Source organism: Nelusetta ayraudi, unplaced genomic scaffold, assembly GCF_046127955.1.
Source record: "Nelusetta ayraudi isolate G7.1 ecotype Tasmania unplaced genomic scaffold, CSIRO-AGI_Nayr_v1 ptg000169l, whole genome shotgun sequence".
Classification (NCBI taxonomy): Eukaryota; Metazoa; Chordata; class Actinopteri; order Tetraodontiformes; family Monacanthidae; genus Nelusetta; species Nelusetta ayraudi.
The window spans coordinates 413,279-430,082 of NW_027466219.1; the positions used below are offsets into that span (position 1 = coordinate 413,279).

General features: G+C 48.1%; 1 protein-coding gene across 1 annotated transcript; it reads left to right on the forward strand.

Annotated features, from left to right (window-relative positions):
- Nucleotides 1–9,196: 9,196 nt before the first annotated feature.
- On the forward strand, nt 9,197–16,129 carry ackr3a (atypical chemokine receptor 3a). The gene is made up of 2 exons (XM_076014605.1): nt 9,197–9,427; nt 13,362–16,129. Exons 1-2 carry the CDS (start codon nt 9,280–9,282, stop codon nt 14,552–14,554), a joined length of 1,341 nt encoding a protein of 446 aa, XP_075870720.1. The 5' UTR covers nt 9,197–9,279; the 3' UTR covers nt 14,555–16,129.
- Nucleotides 16,130–16,804: the final 675 nt, after the last annotated feature.

Genomic DNA, 16,804 nt, shown 5'->3' on the forward strand with positions numbered 1-16,804 from the left:
GTGTGGAACAGGCGGGAGCGGTGAGGCACGACGGAGGGGAGGTGATATGAAGATTGGCAGCAGGAAAGGTTTTAATGAAGAGGCACTCCGGACGTTTCCTTTTTCTGCTCTAACTGGGCCCCCTTTTTTTTACCTTTCCATCACAGAGTGTCCATTGTGCTTTTACCCCCAACGATTATGAACGCCAGGAATTCGCCATGACATCTGAGAACAATCACTCTCCGAACTACACTAATCACAGTGGGCTCTTCAATCAGGTTTTTCTTGCAGCGCACAATCATCGCTAATTAGAAAGAAAATAAAAAAAATTGCAAGATGATTGTCTGCGAAGTCTTCTTGAAACGACTCCCTTTTTAATCAATTCAAATAGTTTTACTTCAGGGGGAAAAAAAAGGTAAGGTGCTCCGTGTGTAAAATATTACTTGAGCTGGCCTAGGAACTACAATAAAGTATGTTTATTGTCACATTCTGCCATAAATTTAAGGCGAAAAGTCCTCGGATGGGGTCACCTGCATGTGTGTGTGTGTGTGCACCGTGGATAAACCTCTCTGGACTCTTGCAGACTTGTGATCCCAACCTGGGCAGCAGCTGCTTGGGAAAACGAACAAGAGGGGACGGACAACAACAGCTGTGGAGGAACACGACCGCAAACGGAGCCAAGAAGCTTTTATTCCGCAGGTTCCGAAAAAAAAGAGAACAACAAAAGTAAGCACAACAATCAGTGCCTCCTTCCTCTTTTCTCGAACCCGAGCAGGATGTGTCTTTCATGCCGCACTCTCTTCATCCTCATCTCCATCCTTCTTTTGTGTGGCTCTTGTCCTCTCGGCAGTGTGAAAATACACAGGAAACTTTTACCACAATGGGACTTTTCACACATCTTTTGCTCATTAGGGATTTGAGCGTTCACCGGGCGGGGGGCGGGGGGAGGGGCACTCAGGGTGGGCGGGTGGCGGAGGGAGCCTGTGTTTTTTAGACCACATAAAAACAAACACTTTCACAAATCAGGCTCCTGACGTGAACTTCGGATGGGCTCAGCTGGCCTCCCGGCTGCATGTGTAACTTTGAAGCTCGCGCACAGAAGGCCCGCCGTTGCGGTTTTGATGAATAGACGGACGTCGGGTGTTTCGGTTTCTGATGTATGGGCTGGCTGCTTGAGGGTGGGAGACGGATGTGGGGCGCGGAGGCTGTTTTCTATTTGCAAGCTGAGGTTTTTGCGTGTGGCTACGACGTTTTGGGGAGAGGCTTGATCGCTGCCACGGGGTTCAGACTGCTGATCTCGGCCCTTTGGTTTCTGTTTCAAAAGGTCCACCTCACAATTATAATCTAAAAAAAAAAACAAAACTCCACAGTTTGCCAGGAAACAACATGTTTAGTCCTCTGTTTACGGCCTGCTGAAAAAAAAACTGTGATTTGTTGGACCTTCAAAAACAAGGCAGTCTTATAAAATTGCAGTGTTCTTTATCTTTTTTGATAATTAATTAAACATTCAATAAAGAAAGAAAATGGCTGGGGGTGTGGTCATTAGCTATCTTTTGTGACATCACAAAGGGCTGTATTTTCCCCATAATTTTGCATATTAGTTTACAGTTTGTGGAAAGCGGGTCAACCATTGAAGCAAAGTGCAGACTTATTTTCAAAGTGAATTTTGCGTCATAACTTCACTCTGCTGAGTGAGTTCAAGATTGTCATTGCCGTCACCGCCGCCACAAACTGGGGCGGAGAAATAACCTCAAACGCAGAGCTTCCTGTCCTCTGAAGATCTCTGACGTCGAGTCCCATTTCCTGTCCTCACGTCTGATTAAATTCCCCCCTCCCGCCCTTACGTCCGTCTCCTTTCATGCTTCTCCCGCTGTCTTGCATCAGCTGAACCATCAAGCGCCGCCAAAATTCTCTTGTGGGTTTCGGTCTGCGAGTAATAGACGTCGCCGAGGCCCCCCGGTGGTGGGAGACGATGCGACGGCGAGGGACCAGATGAATTTGCGGAGGTGGAGGGGAGGCCTTCTGGTTGCCCTTTGCTCAGAGCTCCGGGCGTGCAGGCCTTTGGATTCCAGGGTTGCCACATCCTGGTCCCATCTATCCCCCTTCAGTGCCGCCGCCACCACCGCCGCAGCTCATGTGCGTGCATGAAGGAAAGGGAGCCGTGAATGGGAACCACCTGGGACGGCGGAGAAAACTTCTCCGGGCTGCTCTCCGTCAACATGCTGCACGGCTGATTTCCATCAGTTATTCCGCGCCGGCGGGAGGTCATTTTTAATGGACGCGATATTTACGTAACATTGCCGTTAGCTCCACCTCGCCTCCCCCCCCGCCATTAAAGTCAGGCTGAGTTTGGCTTTTATGTGTTTACCGACGTTATATATCTTGTCTCGAGTGTTGTTGGATGGTGTTTACACCCAGTAAACGCTGCCCACGCTGCTATAAAACTGGCTTGTTTGCAGAAGGACTGTCGTTTTGTTTGGAGCTGGCGGGAGGCTGAAAGTTCTCAACCCGAGCGAAACCGAACCGAAGTTGCGCAATGGCCGTGGTTTTCTAGCTGCAGGCGTCTCCAAAAACAGAAGCGCATTCCAGCCGCGCCGCTGATGGTCCATTTTTCATTGAGCGTGACAGGACAATGGGGGCGAGAGTGAGCCACCTTATCTGCGAACTCTGCGTCTGCCGCGCTGAAAGGCAGCGTGTTTCCCGAGCCTCCGAGCGCGTCGGAAGGAGTGTCTGGATTGGATTACCGCATGGGAGCTGCTGCGGCCCTGAGACAGAAACCTTCTCACGCAGCCCGGGGACACAACCTGTCACTCGCTAATCCACCGCCGGCCGATGTTCGCCGTCGCCCGGAGCGAGACTTTGCCCGTCCTTGACGCGAAAACCAGCGACCCGGCTCGTATGAACGGACGAGTATCGTGTTTGTGTATATGGGGCTGCATGTGCGTGCGTGAAAGTCTAGGGTGCGAAAGGCCGACCTGGGAGCGTTTAGGGAACGCCGAAGGCGGCGGCGTTGTTGGAGTTTCAGCAGGCGCGCAGACGTGATGGACACAGTCAATGGAGCTTATGAGGCGTAGTCGCTCACTGCCAACAGCTTAGAATGAAGGCAGTGACAGATCCAGCGAGGTCAGACGCGCAGATGAAGAGAGAGCAAGTTCCAGCCGGATATGAGATTCTGGAAAAAAGTGCCAGAATCAACATCTGCGTAATGAGCTGCTGATGTGTGTGCGTTGGCCCCAGCGCTCGCGGCCGCTACGAAACGTCACGCAAACCTTTGAATGGATCGCTATAAGTTTTTATGCAAACATTTGTGCTTTTCGTGGTGACAAATCTTCCTCTCATGCCTCATTAAGGCTTACATCTGGATGATCCTGGGAAAGACTTTGGAATATTTGGTGGGAATGACAGGGAGATTTTTCCCTCAGATTTGTGTTGTTTTGGTGGAACATCTCAGTACAGGACCCAACTACATGCAGAATAAAGCTGGATTTGTGTCAGTGAAATAGATATTTGAAGTTCATTTGATCCTCTGATTCCTTTTGGAGGAGCTCAAAATGCCATTTAACCAACACCGTCCTTAAAAACGAGTGCATATGATTTATTTGTAGGACTTATCATGTCCAAATATTTGAAAGAGGGCTTTTGAATACAAGATTTCCAGCCAACAGTAGTCGTGTGGCCTCCCAGAGTCGTGCCATGGTGACACTCTGTCTGAGAATCAAGGGAATCAGAGAATTGCAGACTGACTCAGCAGCTTCACTTTGTCTTTCAGCCCATTGTTTCGGTTTACAGCCCGTGAGTTTGTTGGTTTGCTCCCTGCCCTGCTCGCCCAGCCTCCCCATCTGTCGTTCAGCAAAAGAAGGGGCTCTGCAGAATCAAACTGGCTGCTACCTGCCCGACAACAAAGGAAGCAGCCAAACTCCAATCCGTTATTAACTCGTATCACCGCCTCATTGATCTGTCTGATTTGGCATAAAGCAAGAATTGCAACTGAAACGACACGGGAGCACGGTCTCACATCAAACGCGGCTCTTTTTTTTTTGCAGCTCAGTGCCTTCGTTTGCATGACAATGGCGTGCTGGATCCCCCGAAACGGCAAATATTTAAAAACGGGTGGCAGAGTGAAATCTTTAGAGCAGCACGACCGTCTTACTGGCTGCGCAAAGTGCCAGGGAGGACTCCCTTTGAACACAGTAGGGGCACCGTGACCCGATCTGCCCGCTTGCAATGCAATTCATCTCAGTCAAGCAGCCGTGCCCATGGAAGAGGACTGCAGTGCGTCTGTACCTGTCATAGTATTGAGTTTGACCAATCTCTACCCACAGAATGCGGATGTGCTGCAGCTCCGCTGTGATCGGCACGGCACCCCCTGCGGTTGTGCACGTGCTCCAAATGGTGGCCGTCGCCGTCTTTTCTTGTTTGCTTGCGCTTGGCGGCTCCGCGGTCGAATGCGTAGCGTGCACGCGGCGCCGTGTTTGTTGACGTTCTGGTCTGCTACGATGGTATTTGACAACACCGCCATCGTTACGCCACTGGCACACGTTCCTCACCGTTCTCTGTTGCTCGTGCAAATGTGTTGGCACCTTCCCATTTTTCGGCAGCTGTATTTTCTTTGCTTTGTTTTTTTTTTTTTTTTTACTAGATTAAGAGGCAGAACTTAAAGTGTCTTGTTAAACTTTACAAAGAAACCCTTATTTTTCTATAGGAAAGTCTGCCACACTGTGCCGGTAACATCATGTTTCTTCAAGGTCAGCAATCGTCTGGATTTCACGTATCTGTTTGCCACTTCCTGGTCGTCTCTTCCTGTGTTGTTTGACATTCTGGATATTTGACATTTGCTCTGCTGTCCCAGCTGAGCTGCGCAGACGGGCGTGAGAGATGCTCTGTCATTCCGAGGAATGCATCGCTTGCTTCACGTCCCGCAATGCCAAACATTGCGCGAGTAGGGACGTATCCCCCAAACAGACACATAGCAACACCCCATTGCTCGCTCGCCGCGTACCTCCGCCAGGCCGGTGTCAGTGGCGGGTCGGCGTCAGCGCCGCGGCGACTCGCACACGCCTTCGATCCCGCAGAATAATAACCCGTAGAGGAAGAGTAATCAAGATGAATGCGAGATGAGTCAGTAGGATGAAAGGTGAGGAATGCGAGGGAGTCGGAGAAATTCAGGAGGGAGCCTCCGAGCCTGGAGGAAGGCTGAAGATCCGAGGAGCGTCTGAGGAGGTCCCTCTGAATAGACATTTGCACAAAAATAGATTGTGTCTGTTGGACCCCCGACTGTGACGCAGCGCCGGGCTACAATGGAAACGGCAGTCATTAGCTATAACTCTCTCAATCATTCTTCCTCTGGTTGCCTTCCCACCTCCCAGCCTCCTCATTCATTAACGTCATTCCAGAATCCGTTTCCCCCCTCTCGCCGCCGCTCCCCCAGCCCCTTCCCAGCTCCTAATCTCCCCATCTGTTTATCCTGTTTGCGAGAATGTGTACGACAAACTTGGCCCGCATAAACCGGACTTGAATGATGCCGTGCGGCGAGAATGCGCGTTTGATAAACTCATGTTTGACTAACAGGACAAATAAGAAACTGGGTGTAGTTTAGAACATGAGCGGCGCACCACGAAGAGAGCAAAACTCCACTCAGCACCTTCTTTGTCCAACTGTCAGAGGGCTTGTATTGTATAAACAACACAAACCCAAGGCTTTTAATTAAAATGCAGGGAGGGGGAGCAGAAATCTTGACTGCTGGAACCAAAGTTTGTGGGCCACAGTGCAAGGGAGTAAAGAAAGGAAATAAAAATGAACAGATACAGCACAATATATTTTTCTGGTTGTGTTTTCCTTTTCTCAGCTTTCTGTTGGAGTGCTTTTATCCCAGCGTGCCTTGTGTGGTAGCAGAAAGAAGTGTTTGTGTAGATAGTAGAAAGAATAACCAACAAAAGAGCGTTTGGAGAGTGTTTGGCAACGGCGAGTCAAAGGGATGATTGAACTCTCTGTCTGTGATATTGTATGGCCCAATCAGTGTAGCCCATACTCAGGTTGCTAGAATGCTAGGGGTGAGATAAGCCTCTCGGCACCGCCAGCTCTGCAGTCAGTGAGAAAACATCAAGAAAATGCCATTTTTATTTCATTATGCCCTATTTCCTTGTTCCTTCTCTCATACCTCTGGATGGTTCTGTAAACAGAGAATCATTTGGTTGTGAAATCCACTGACACATTTTTGAAAACAACTGCTGTCAAAGTTTGGCAAGATGGAGGAGCCAGATTTCCAAAGTGAAATCTGAGCTGCCTTTTGAGGTTAGAAAAAAAGACAGAAAGAAAATAATCCCTACTCACTTTCCCCCATAATTTCATAATCCAATTGGATGTCATGTGAGTCATTAGGTTTGTTGTTGTCTGTATATTTACGCTTGAGAGTTGCTGAAGTAATTGCTTCGTGAAAAAGAAGGAAATCTTTCCATTTTTTCCCGCTAACGACTTGGTTAATGAGAAACATTTTGTTTCCGTCAGTGGCTTGTGGGTAGCTGGACGGCCTCTTCTTACACAAACAAACGCACACACACTGCCAACAGTGCCAACCACTACTGCACAGTGTTGCTGCCACACAAATAACTTTATTCTAAAATATATCGATATATGTTGTTGGGATTACTCTATAAAAGTAATCCAACTACTGATTACTGATTACTCCTTAAAAAGTAATTTAATTACTTCTTGAACTACTTTGTTCCATAAATAATCAATTACTAATTACTTTAGTTGAAAAAAGATAAAGTAACCGATGAAAATGTCTTGTTTCCTGCACATGACGTACATATTTTTTGATTTAGCCGAGATGAATTCAAAATAATGTTTGTATTTCCGGCTACAAACGCAACGCTGTCTTTTTCTTTTAGCCGCCACCATGCTTGTTTTGGTGCTTCGTCGCATATCAATGACGTTGCATGCACGACTGCATCATCAATCTGTGACATCATTGTTTTCGTTTTGTTTTTCTAAATGTCAGACATTTATGTGGACAACAAGACATTTTTAGCTTGGAAAATATTTCAGAAAAGTAATGGAATAGTTACTTGATAAAGTAATTATGATGTAATCCCGTTACATTGCTCCGTTACTAAAAAAAAAGAAAAAGTAGTTTAATTATAGTGGTGGATTACTTAGTAATAGATTACTCACAACACTGGTTCACACCTTACCTCACTTTACCACCTAACCCTGCTGTTTCAGAGGTGGGAAGCTCATTTTGTCCTGTATATTTATGCTTCGTGCAAAAAAGAAAATCTTTCCATTTTTTTTTGCTAACGAGTTGGTTAATGAGAAACATTTTTTTTCCATCAGTGCCTTTTCTCACACACACACACACACACAAACACACACACACACAGGCTCCCTGTTGTTTCCAGTCGGGCCTCCATGTGAATGAGGACGGCGGAACAGAGGTTGGCAGCGGTCTACTGTGGATGCTTATCACAGAGGGCTTACAAATCCCCGCTGATGCTCCTGATATGGAGGACAATGGGTCTGCGTGCGTAGCGGGAGCTTTTTCCTCAAAGCCTCGACCGAAACCGACTTCACTGCTCTCCTCCACGGGGTCAGCTGGGGAGCCCGCTGGACATAATTCATCACCGAATAAAGACACAGACATAATAAACTTCAGCCGAGGGGTGACCTTGGCGAGTTCCACGGTCTCTTTTTCCAAAGACAACAAGCCGGACACGGTGCACTGGGTCGTGTCAATCCTTGGACACGCTAATGCAAATGTCCGCCGTGTTTTAGTTACTCAGCCGTCAAAGCGTCTTAATACGATGTGACAGATTAAAAAAAAAAAAAAAACATTACTTTTCATGGTGAATGCTTTCACGTCAGAAACTCCCCAGTTTATTTACGCCCCAGCCTGTGTTTGGAACTTGGCGGCTAATTGCCTTGAAGGGAGCAGCTGCGAGGCCACCAGTGTTGCAGGTGAGCTTTTAGTGGCTCTCGGTAAACACATGAGTCTCCCAAATGGCTTCCCAAAAGGATGTGAAACACATGAGACCCCGGTGAACGAAAACACAATGAAACAACAGGGCCACTGGCAGCTGATGTTGATCGTACTGTTCCGCTCGAGATTGTTTGCAAAAAAAAAATATAACAAAAAAAAAAAGAGAGACTACAGTAAATCTAATCCATGGTCGCAGTTTCCAGCGGTTGTTATTCGGCGGGTGTTGGCCGGGTGGAAGAGGACGTTGAGTTTAACCGGTTTTTTGGTTTCATATTTAGTAGTATGGGCGGGACGCAGGTGGCGCCCTTTGGTTTCATGTGGTTTACGTTGGTTGTGTGTCAGCTGGACGCTGCTGGTTTATCAGATGTTGCAAACAGCGTTTGATGGTCTGAGTCATGTTTTTAAAAAACATAATCCGGACAAATACTGCGAGATTTGATGTGGATCGTTTATTTTTCTCTCGTGATCACGCCTTCTCTTCAGACGGGTGTGTGTACAGCAAACAGGATATGAATTTATTACACTGTAAACAACCGCATTTTCGATTTTGCAGCATTAGCACTTCTCCATCTCTCTGTTATAACTGTTTTAGAAATGCTACCACGATTGCAAAATGGAAATAAAAAGGGACATTGAGCACTTAGGAAGTGTTTCATTTATTTCATTATAACTGTTCTTTGAAAGAAAAATATACATAGGATTTTTTTTTTTTAAAGAAAATTTGATTGTGCAACATGATGATATATTATTTCTTGTTCAGACGATGCAAAGTAATCTATATTTATATTTATTTAAAAAAAATCTGATTCCTCTGAGTAATGCAGCATGATCTTGCCATAATCTACATAGTATAGTGAAGTATAGTATAGCAGTATAGTATAGTGTGGTGTACCTCCAATAGTGGAAGTTTGTATGATTGAGGCCTTTCAATAACAACCTTTTTTTCTGAGAGAAAAATGAAAAGTATCAGTCACTTCACGCAAGGAGCGACAATGACGCATAATTGGATCTTAGAATAAAATGCATGCCATCCTGCGGGCATGCACCGACCTGCCCGCCACAAGAAGAAAAAAAAACAACAAATCAAAACAAGAAAAAGACAACTTGCGTTGAGTCGTGCGGTCGAGTGAAAATGATTTATGTGGCAGACGCGCTCTGCGGTCTCGGTGTTTACCGAACGCTTGAAGCGATGCCATGTCAACACGCAGGGGCTGCCTGTTTAGGACCAGCCTCGGGGGCGTTGCTCTTTCTTGTGAGTTTCAGCAAGTGCAGAAGGCGCACGGTGCTCACTCGGAGTTAGTCAAGGAGGCGGAGGGCAGCGCATGCACGCCAGTTTCCCTCTGGAAGATCGAGTCGCTTTTCTTCACCCTTCAGAGCGCGAGAGCCGAGAGCCGAGAACTGATCTGTTGTGTTTGGAGCAGTCGGCAGCGGGAGGAAGGAACACACGCACACTCCCACACGCGCACACAGGTAAGATGCAGTAGGTTGGATTGGATTTTAAAACATAAACCGATGCACCAGTAGGACCTGGACTTTTACATGGGAATTAAATGTTAATGCATGGACTTTTAATGACTATAAAAACCGGCCGATAAAAATCGACTTTTCCTTAATCAGCCCCGATTTATTTATTTATTTATTTTTCCTGTTTGCACACTTGACGTCCGATAAGCGAACTTTGGGTGCAGCCTGAGCTCAAACAAACCGACGGTGACGACAACAATGATTGCGTGCGTGTGCGCGCGCGCTCCCGTTTACAATCTGCATTGTGTGCGGCTCTCCGCTCTCGGGGTTCCGCACTTTCTTGTGCGCAAAGACGCGCGGGGGACGCCGCTTTTTCTTTTTCTTCCCTTACTCTATCGTCCTACGCGGATTCCTTCACCCGAGAGATTTCTCTCTCTCCCCCTCTCTCCCTCTTTCTCTTTCTCTCTCTGTATCGCAGGACAGAAACTAAAGCGTGTCAATAGAGAGTGACAGGAGGAACTTGCGCTGCACCTGCGCCATTCTTCTCGGCGGCATTAGCACATGAAAAATGCTCTTCGGTGGCTCTCTGTTTAGTGTGTATTGGGTAACAAAAGACGCCCCGGCTAATTTGTAACTGGATGCTGGTGAAAGAGAGAGGGTGGGAGAGAGAGAGAGACGCGGGGAGAGGGACACCGAGAGAGAGAGAGAGAGAGAGAGAGAGAGAGAGAGAGTGAGTAGGGGGCGATAGAGAGGCGAGGTGGTCTGTACGCTCCCACACACACACACACACACACACACACACACACACACACACACAGAGAGAGAGAGAGAGAGAGAGAGGGAGAGGGAGTTGGCGCGAGTGTGTGTGTGTGTGTGTGTGTGTGTGTGTGTGTGTGTTATCTGATGGTGCGGGTGTTAAAAGGTTAATTAGCTTGAAGCCTGTGGGGCTACCTGGCACCTCCAGGTATTTTCCATATAATATAGGAGAATTAGACAGAGAGCCATTGTGAGGGATTATCTCAGTATAGAACCCCCCCCCCCCTCCATTAGTACGAGCCGCTCTTGTCAGTGTCTCACTTCAAACACTTGCAAGTAAAATTAGAAGTCATTCCTCTTGACATTTTTCTTTCACGTTTCGCGCAGCGGCAGATGGATGGAGGTGGCGAGACTGCAGTTAATGAGCAGGCTCGCCTCGGATCAAAGAATTCTCCAGAATCCAGACATTTAAAAAAAATTTTTTTTTTAAATGACTTCTGCCATTGTTTCTGCAAGCAGGTGTGGATTATTATCAGGGGTGTAAAAGTGTCAAAATCTGACTGTGCGATAAAACCTTGGCAACGAGTCCACTGTACCATATTGAATGGGATTTTTGCAAAAGAAAAGTCTAATATAGACACGGAGAAAAGTGCATGTGGCCTTGACTGAACAAAGGACGACCTTTGAAAGAATGACAGCACGTGCGAAAATATGGCGTGGGTGGACGGGTCAGCGTATTCATTTTTATTTGCCACCTTTTCTCTTTATTCATGGAACCTGACCAGTCTTTGTTACTTGGTTTTCCCAGGAGCACCTCTGGCGTCCGCCGCTGCTGCCTCTGCTACTGTATCTGTGTGTGAGTGAGCCGAGTGGCCCCTGAGGTTGGTGCTCTGGCAGTTGTTGTTGCTTCCCCTTTGTTCCGCTCCGATGTGGCTAAAAAAAGAATTTATGCTTTTTTCCTAGAGGATCTATTTTTGACCGTGTCACATTGACACGGCTTGAACCCGACGGAACGGCTATCAAAGCCCTGCAGTGCCCGTCAACATAAAACTGCTCTGACCACAACGCTTCGTCATTAGTTATTATTAATGCTTGGTGTGCGGTTTTTGCGGCTTTTTATATTTCAAGCCGTGAAGCTGCGACATCAACTGTTGCTGGTACGTTGCTGTTTCGCTATTACACTGCTCTGTGAATACACTGAGAGGAAGTTCACTAGAGAGGCTGCGCCGGCAGCCAGAGGCAGACAGCTGCACATCCTAATGCGATCCAGGTGTCTTTGAAACGCGCTCATTTTCACTTTGCTCTTTCTTTCTTCTCATCGTCCCCTGCGACTTTGGGCCAATTATCCTCGCGAGCAACACGAGTCCCCCCCCCCCCCCCCAACTCCTCCTCTTCCCCTCAATCCCGTCCGACACGGACAGATGTCCGACACGGTCGCATTTCACTGCTTTCCGGCGTGCTGTGCCGCCCGGTGGTCACTGACCCGAGTTCTCACCTCGAGGCCCCGAATCGTTTTTTTTCTTCCTTTTTTTGCAAAAGCCGTCAGTGCTTCCCCGCTGCTTCCCCTGCACATGCACGACCCGCTCCGTGGGCGTCTGTCTCGGGGGGTCGGCGGCGGTGTTGGCGGAGGAGGTTAAGCCACTCGTGTTCTGGTTTTGATCCGTCACCTCTCACCTCTGATCCCTCGCACCGCGGGCAGGCTGCCAGTTAGGGGAGCCGAGAGAGACATCGCAGCCCCGAGAAGATGAGGGGAGGAGGGGAGAGAAAATTTTCAGGCTTGAAAGGAATCACGCCGGGCTTTATTACTTGCCGCCAGCTGCTCGACGCTCTTAGATATTGTTGCAGTCGCCTCACTTTAGCGCCCTTGAACGCTCCAAGCCGAGTGTGTAGGTTCCCCCACTTATGGGATTCAGATGTTCCAAATGTGACGCATGGAGCAGCCATTTGTTAGATCATCTGGGCGGTGACAGCTCTTCTCCCTTCTCCCACCCTCCTCCAATCCCACGAGGGCCCAGCGGAGGAAAAACAAGGGATTTTCTCTTTTTTAACTATAACAAGCAAAGTTAAAGGAAAACATTCTTCAAGGTGGCATCGGGTTTCCTACCCAGACAAAACGCTTTATCTTGGAATGAGTGGAACGCCGCGGAAGCTCGGCCCTGTTTGGTTTTCTTGATCCCACTTCCTCATGTCTATCGGGCGCTCCGTGCTGGCGGGCTCAGCGTAAACACTTATTGTACTGCCCCCCCCCCACACACACCCACACACCCACCCACTCACCCGCCACCGCGACTGCACCAAGCATCAATCACAGATCGCGCCGGCATTTGAGAGACGGCGGCTGAGAGCTTCCATTAACTCCTGAAAGCAGTGTTTTAACAAGTTAACCGCATTAAGATTCCTCAGGATCTGGTAGCCGGCCGCAAGTAGCCGGACGTTTTATTAGCGGTGAGGCCCCGAATGCTTCATGCAGCAGAGAGGCACCTTTTAAAAAAGTCAGGCCCCTCTTTTTTTTTTGCAGCTTCAAATAGTAATAATGAATATTATTCAGCACCGATACCAATTTTTTTCACACAGAGTTGGAATATTTGCATTTCAGTACTCACCGATACCGATACTGAGTACTTGATAAGGCCGACACATTGTATTGAACATTCCTCAGCATGTTTTTCTAGAAATGTCAGAAAGTTCCACTGCCGTACAAACACAAATTGAACAAAGTTCTCACATACACTACCAGTCATAAGTTTGGACACACCCTATGAATTGAATGTCTTTTCTTTTATTCTCATGACTATTGACGTTGCAGTTTCTCACTGAAGGCATCAAAACTTCATATGAATACACATTGAATTATGTAGGAAACAAAAGTATATATATATTTAAATTGTTCAAAATAGCCTTTTGTAAAATGAATATTTTGAGTTATATAACATGTTTTTCTTTGCTGCATAATTGCATATATCTTGCTGATATATTTGATGTTTTCAGTATCTATCTGCAGTGTAGAAAGTTGTAAAGATAAACTTTTGAATGGGAGTGTACATACATATAAAACTGGTATCCATGTCTTGGTATCGGTACATATTTTACGAGTAGAATACGCAACCCTGGTATCGGTACCGATACCCAATACTGGTATCGGTATGGCTACATTCCTAATAAATATTTTGTCTCCTTTTCTCAGGATCTTCTTTGCTGCCAACAAAAACAACAACAACAACAACAACAGCCAAAATGAGTCTGAGCACCAGCGAGCTGGAGGACCTCTTCAAGATGTTCGGAGACCCCAACGTCTCGGAGACCTTCAGCAACATCTCCAGCGTGGACGCGCTGGTGTGCGCCACGGCCTTCGACCGCGACGCCCTCCTCTACTCCATGTGCGTCCTCTACACCTTCATCTTCGTGGTGGGCCTGGCTGCCAACGGCCTGGTCCTGTGGGTCAACGTGCGCGCCCAGAGGGACTCGGCGCCCCGCCACGAGACGCACACCTATATCGCCCACCTGGCGGCGGCCGACCTGTGCGTGTGCGCCACGCTGCCCGTGTGGGTGAGCTCGCTGGCCCAGCACGGCCACTGGCCCTTCGGAGAGGTGGCGTGCAAGCTCACCCACCTGCTCTTCACCGTCAACCTCTTCGGCAGCATCTTCTTCCTGGCCTGCATGAGCGTCGAACGCTACCTGAGCGTCACCGGGCGGCACAGGAACGGCGGCGAGGGTGGCGGCACCAACAGGAAGCTGATCCGGCGGGGTGTGTGTCTGGGGGTGTGGCTGCTGGCTCTGGCCGCCTCCCTGCCCGACACCTACTTCTTGCGCACGGTGAAGGCGTCGCACGGCGAGAGCACGCTGTGCCGGCCGATGTACCCGGAGGGGAACCCCCGGGAGTGGATGGTGGGCGTCCAGCTGAGCTTCACCCTGCTGGGCTTTGTCCTGCCCTTCCCCGTCATCGCCGTCTTTTACATCCTGCTGGCCCGGGCGTTCGCCTCCTCGTCCTCCTCCTCCTCCTCGGCGGTGGAGCAGGAGCGGCGGGTGAGCCGGCGGGTCATCCTGGCCTACATCGTGGTCTTCCTGGGCTGCTGGGGGCCCTACCACGCCGTGCTCCTGGCCGACTCGCTCTCCCAGCTGGGCCTGGTGCCGCTCACCTGCGGCCTGGAGAACGTCCTCTACGTGGCCTTGCACCTCACGCAGTGCCTGTCGCTGCTCCACTGCTGCTTCAACCCCATCCTCTACAACTTCCTCAACAGGAACTACCGCTACGACCTCATGAAGGCCTTCATCTTCAAGTACTCCACCCGGACGGGCCTGGCGCGCCTCATCGAGACGTCCAACATGTCCGAGGCCGAGTACTCAGCCGTGGCTGTTGAGAACCCACCGCAGATCTGAGGCTAGGAGACTGAGCGGAGCGGGACCGAGATACGATTTGAACTGATTCTTCATGAATGTTGGTATCCAAGAGAACCAAAGCAACCAAAATTGTGGGTCATTGTTACAGGAATCTGCATGAATCATGTAGAAAGAGCTTGGAGACCTTTGCTGGACTGATTTTCTTTTTTTTTTTCTTTCTTTTTTTTATTTTAAAAAAAGCACTTAGGAAGTAGTTTTATTACGACGGCTGTAATCTCAAGTCACATGAATATTGTAACTCGTATCTAAAGCCAAATCAGTGACCAATATTGTGTCAAGTCATTGTCTGTGTGGCGTTGTGATTGACCGTTGATCACAGCAGCGCAGAAATGTTGTTATTCTTTATGTATGGCATCGTATTTATATCCTGTACATATGAAGTGTTTTATCTCTTTCTGTTATATTTCGCAGTCTTCACACACTGATGCATGCTCAGTGCTCCAATCCGCACAGTACCTCATCGCGAGCCGCTTCGCGACTTCAGTCCTGCTGCCACGTGGCTCATCAGAACTGACGCCCCGTGTCGGTGGAATCTTGCAGACAGATAGAGCAAATTGGATATGAGCTATTTAAAGCGACTCGGGTCTGTAAATAATTTATGAAGAGAGTGCTTTGGATTGTGTGGTTTTCATAAATAAAAACCCTCAAAAAACCCCAAAAACAAACAAAATCTCTTGGCGACCACAGTCAAAGAGAAAACAGCCAATCAAAAAAAAGAAGTTAGCGCTGCGGCCCGATAATTTCAAATAATGTTCAATGTGTGAAACATCTGTTTTCCATTTTCCATTGAATGAATTTCCACAATTCTGACGTTCCCCTTTATTGCTTCCGAACATTTCTTCTGTCTCCGTTGTCTGGAGGTTTCAACCCGGACCACTGAATTCAAAGACAGGACGTCACAGTGTTCCACCAACTGCTGCGCTGCTGGTGTATCTGGCAGTATCACAGTGCTGATCGAAAGGACGCACATGTTGCTGTTTATCCTGCTGTGTCAGCAGCACACGGCGACATGCTCAGCTTCAAGACTTTATGTCCAAACTGCCCTGAATAAATACTTTTACTACGTTGGCGGAGGCAACAGCTGTGCTTCACAACAAACATGTGTTTGCAGGGGAGCAAATATTGGGAAATAAAAAAAGAACCCTCACTGGGGTTGGTTCATCAAAAGTGAGTGTGTGTGTGTGTGTGTGTGTGTGTGAGAGTGTGTGTGTGTGTGTGTGTGTGTGTGTGTGTGTGTGTGTGTGTTGCAGCTTGAAGCCAAGATGGACTGTTCCTGTTCCGTGTGCTGCAGCCGTTAAGTTATACAATTTTGTCCAGAGTTTGTCGAAGGAAACGTCCCATTCTTCTTTTACATGCTGCCATCAACCCAGTTTGACACGTAAAGCGGCTGCACATGTGCGCTTTGACACTGAAAACATTTCATGTTACGGTCAGGGGAGAGTGGAGACGGGGAACATTTGTTTGAAAGAACAGAGGCCCTACCTCTGGCAGTGTAATGTATACCATTTGTTTTGTTTTATATTAAAAAACAAAGGAAAAAAAAACAAAACTAAACGTCCCGCTTGAGTCATTTTCTTCTTTGGCTCCGGTCTCAAAGAACAACACAAGAGCAGATTGTGTGTCTGCGTGTCCCGTCGCTGGAGGTGACGGGCGGAACGTGTTTCTGAAATGATTTCAGCGCACGATTCAAAGGCGCCCGCCGGCACTCGTCACATTCACCACCAGCGACCAACACGAGTTGTTACATTCATGTTAGCTGTGATGAAAACACGTTTTCTACTTTATTTGCTTGGTCTCAAATCAAAACTTTTTCGTTACATCAGGACTATTTCTAGTTTGTCTGCATCAAATGTGCATCGACGATGAAAAATCGACCTCTCATTCAAAACTCACATGCTGTTTTCTGAAATCTGGAGTTTTTTTTTTTGTCTGCGTACACTAGAAATAACCAAAAACCTTCGCGTGCAACAAAGTTTTGCTCTTCTTTCTTCATAACTCCGTAACCTTGTCCGCGCTCCGTAGAAGAACGACACCCTCCCGCTGCTGCTCGCACCCCATGCATCACTCCTCCTCTTGGCAACTTTGCTGGTGAAAGGCCGTCCCGCTGTCTCGGGGTGGCCGTGACGACCTTGAGACGTCCGCTGTCGCTTTGCACGGGAGAAGTGATGGAGCGGCTCGCTCAAGTGTTCCTTCCTGCTCCGAGGAAAACGAACAAGACTGTGTTTTCCT

Excerpts from the sequence above, each read along its gene's own strand:
- ackr3a (XM_076014605.1), top strand. The coding sequence starts at position 9,280 with ATGCACGCCAGTTTCCCTCTGGAAGATCGAGTCGCTTTTCTTCACCCT. Across the intron at positions 9,428-13,361 it reads ACTCCCACACGCGCACACAG|GATCTTCTTTGCTGCCAACA; the intron begins GTAAGATGCAGT and ends TCCTTTTCTCAG.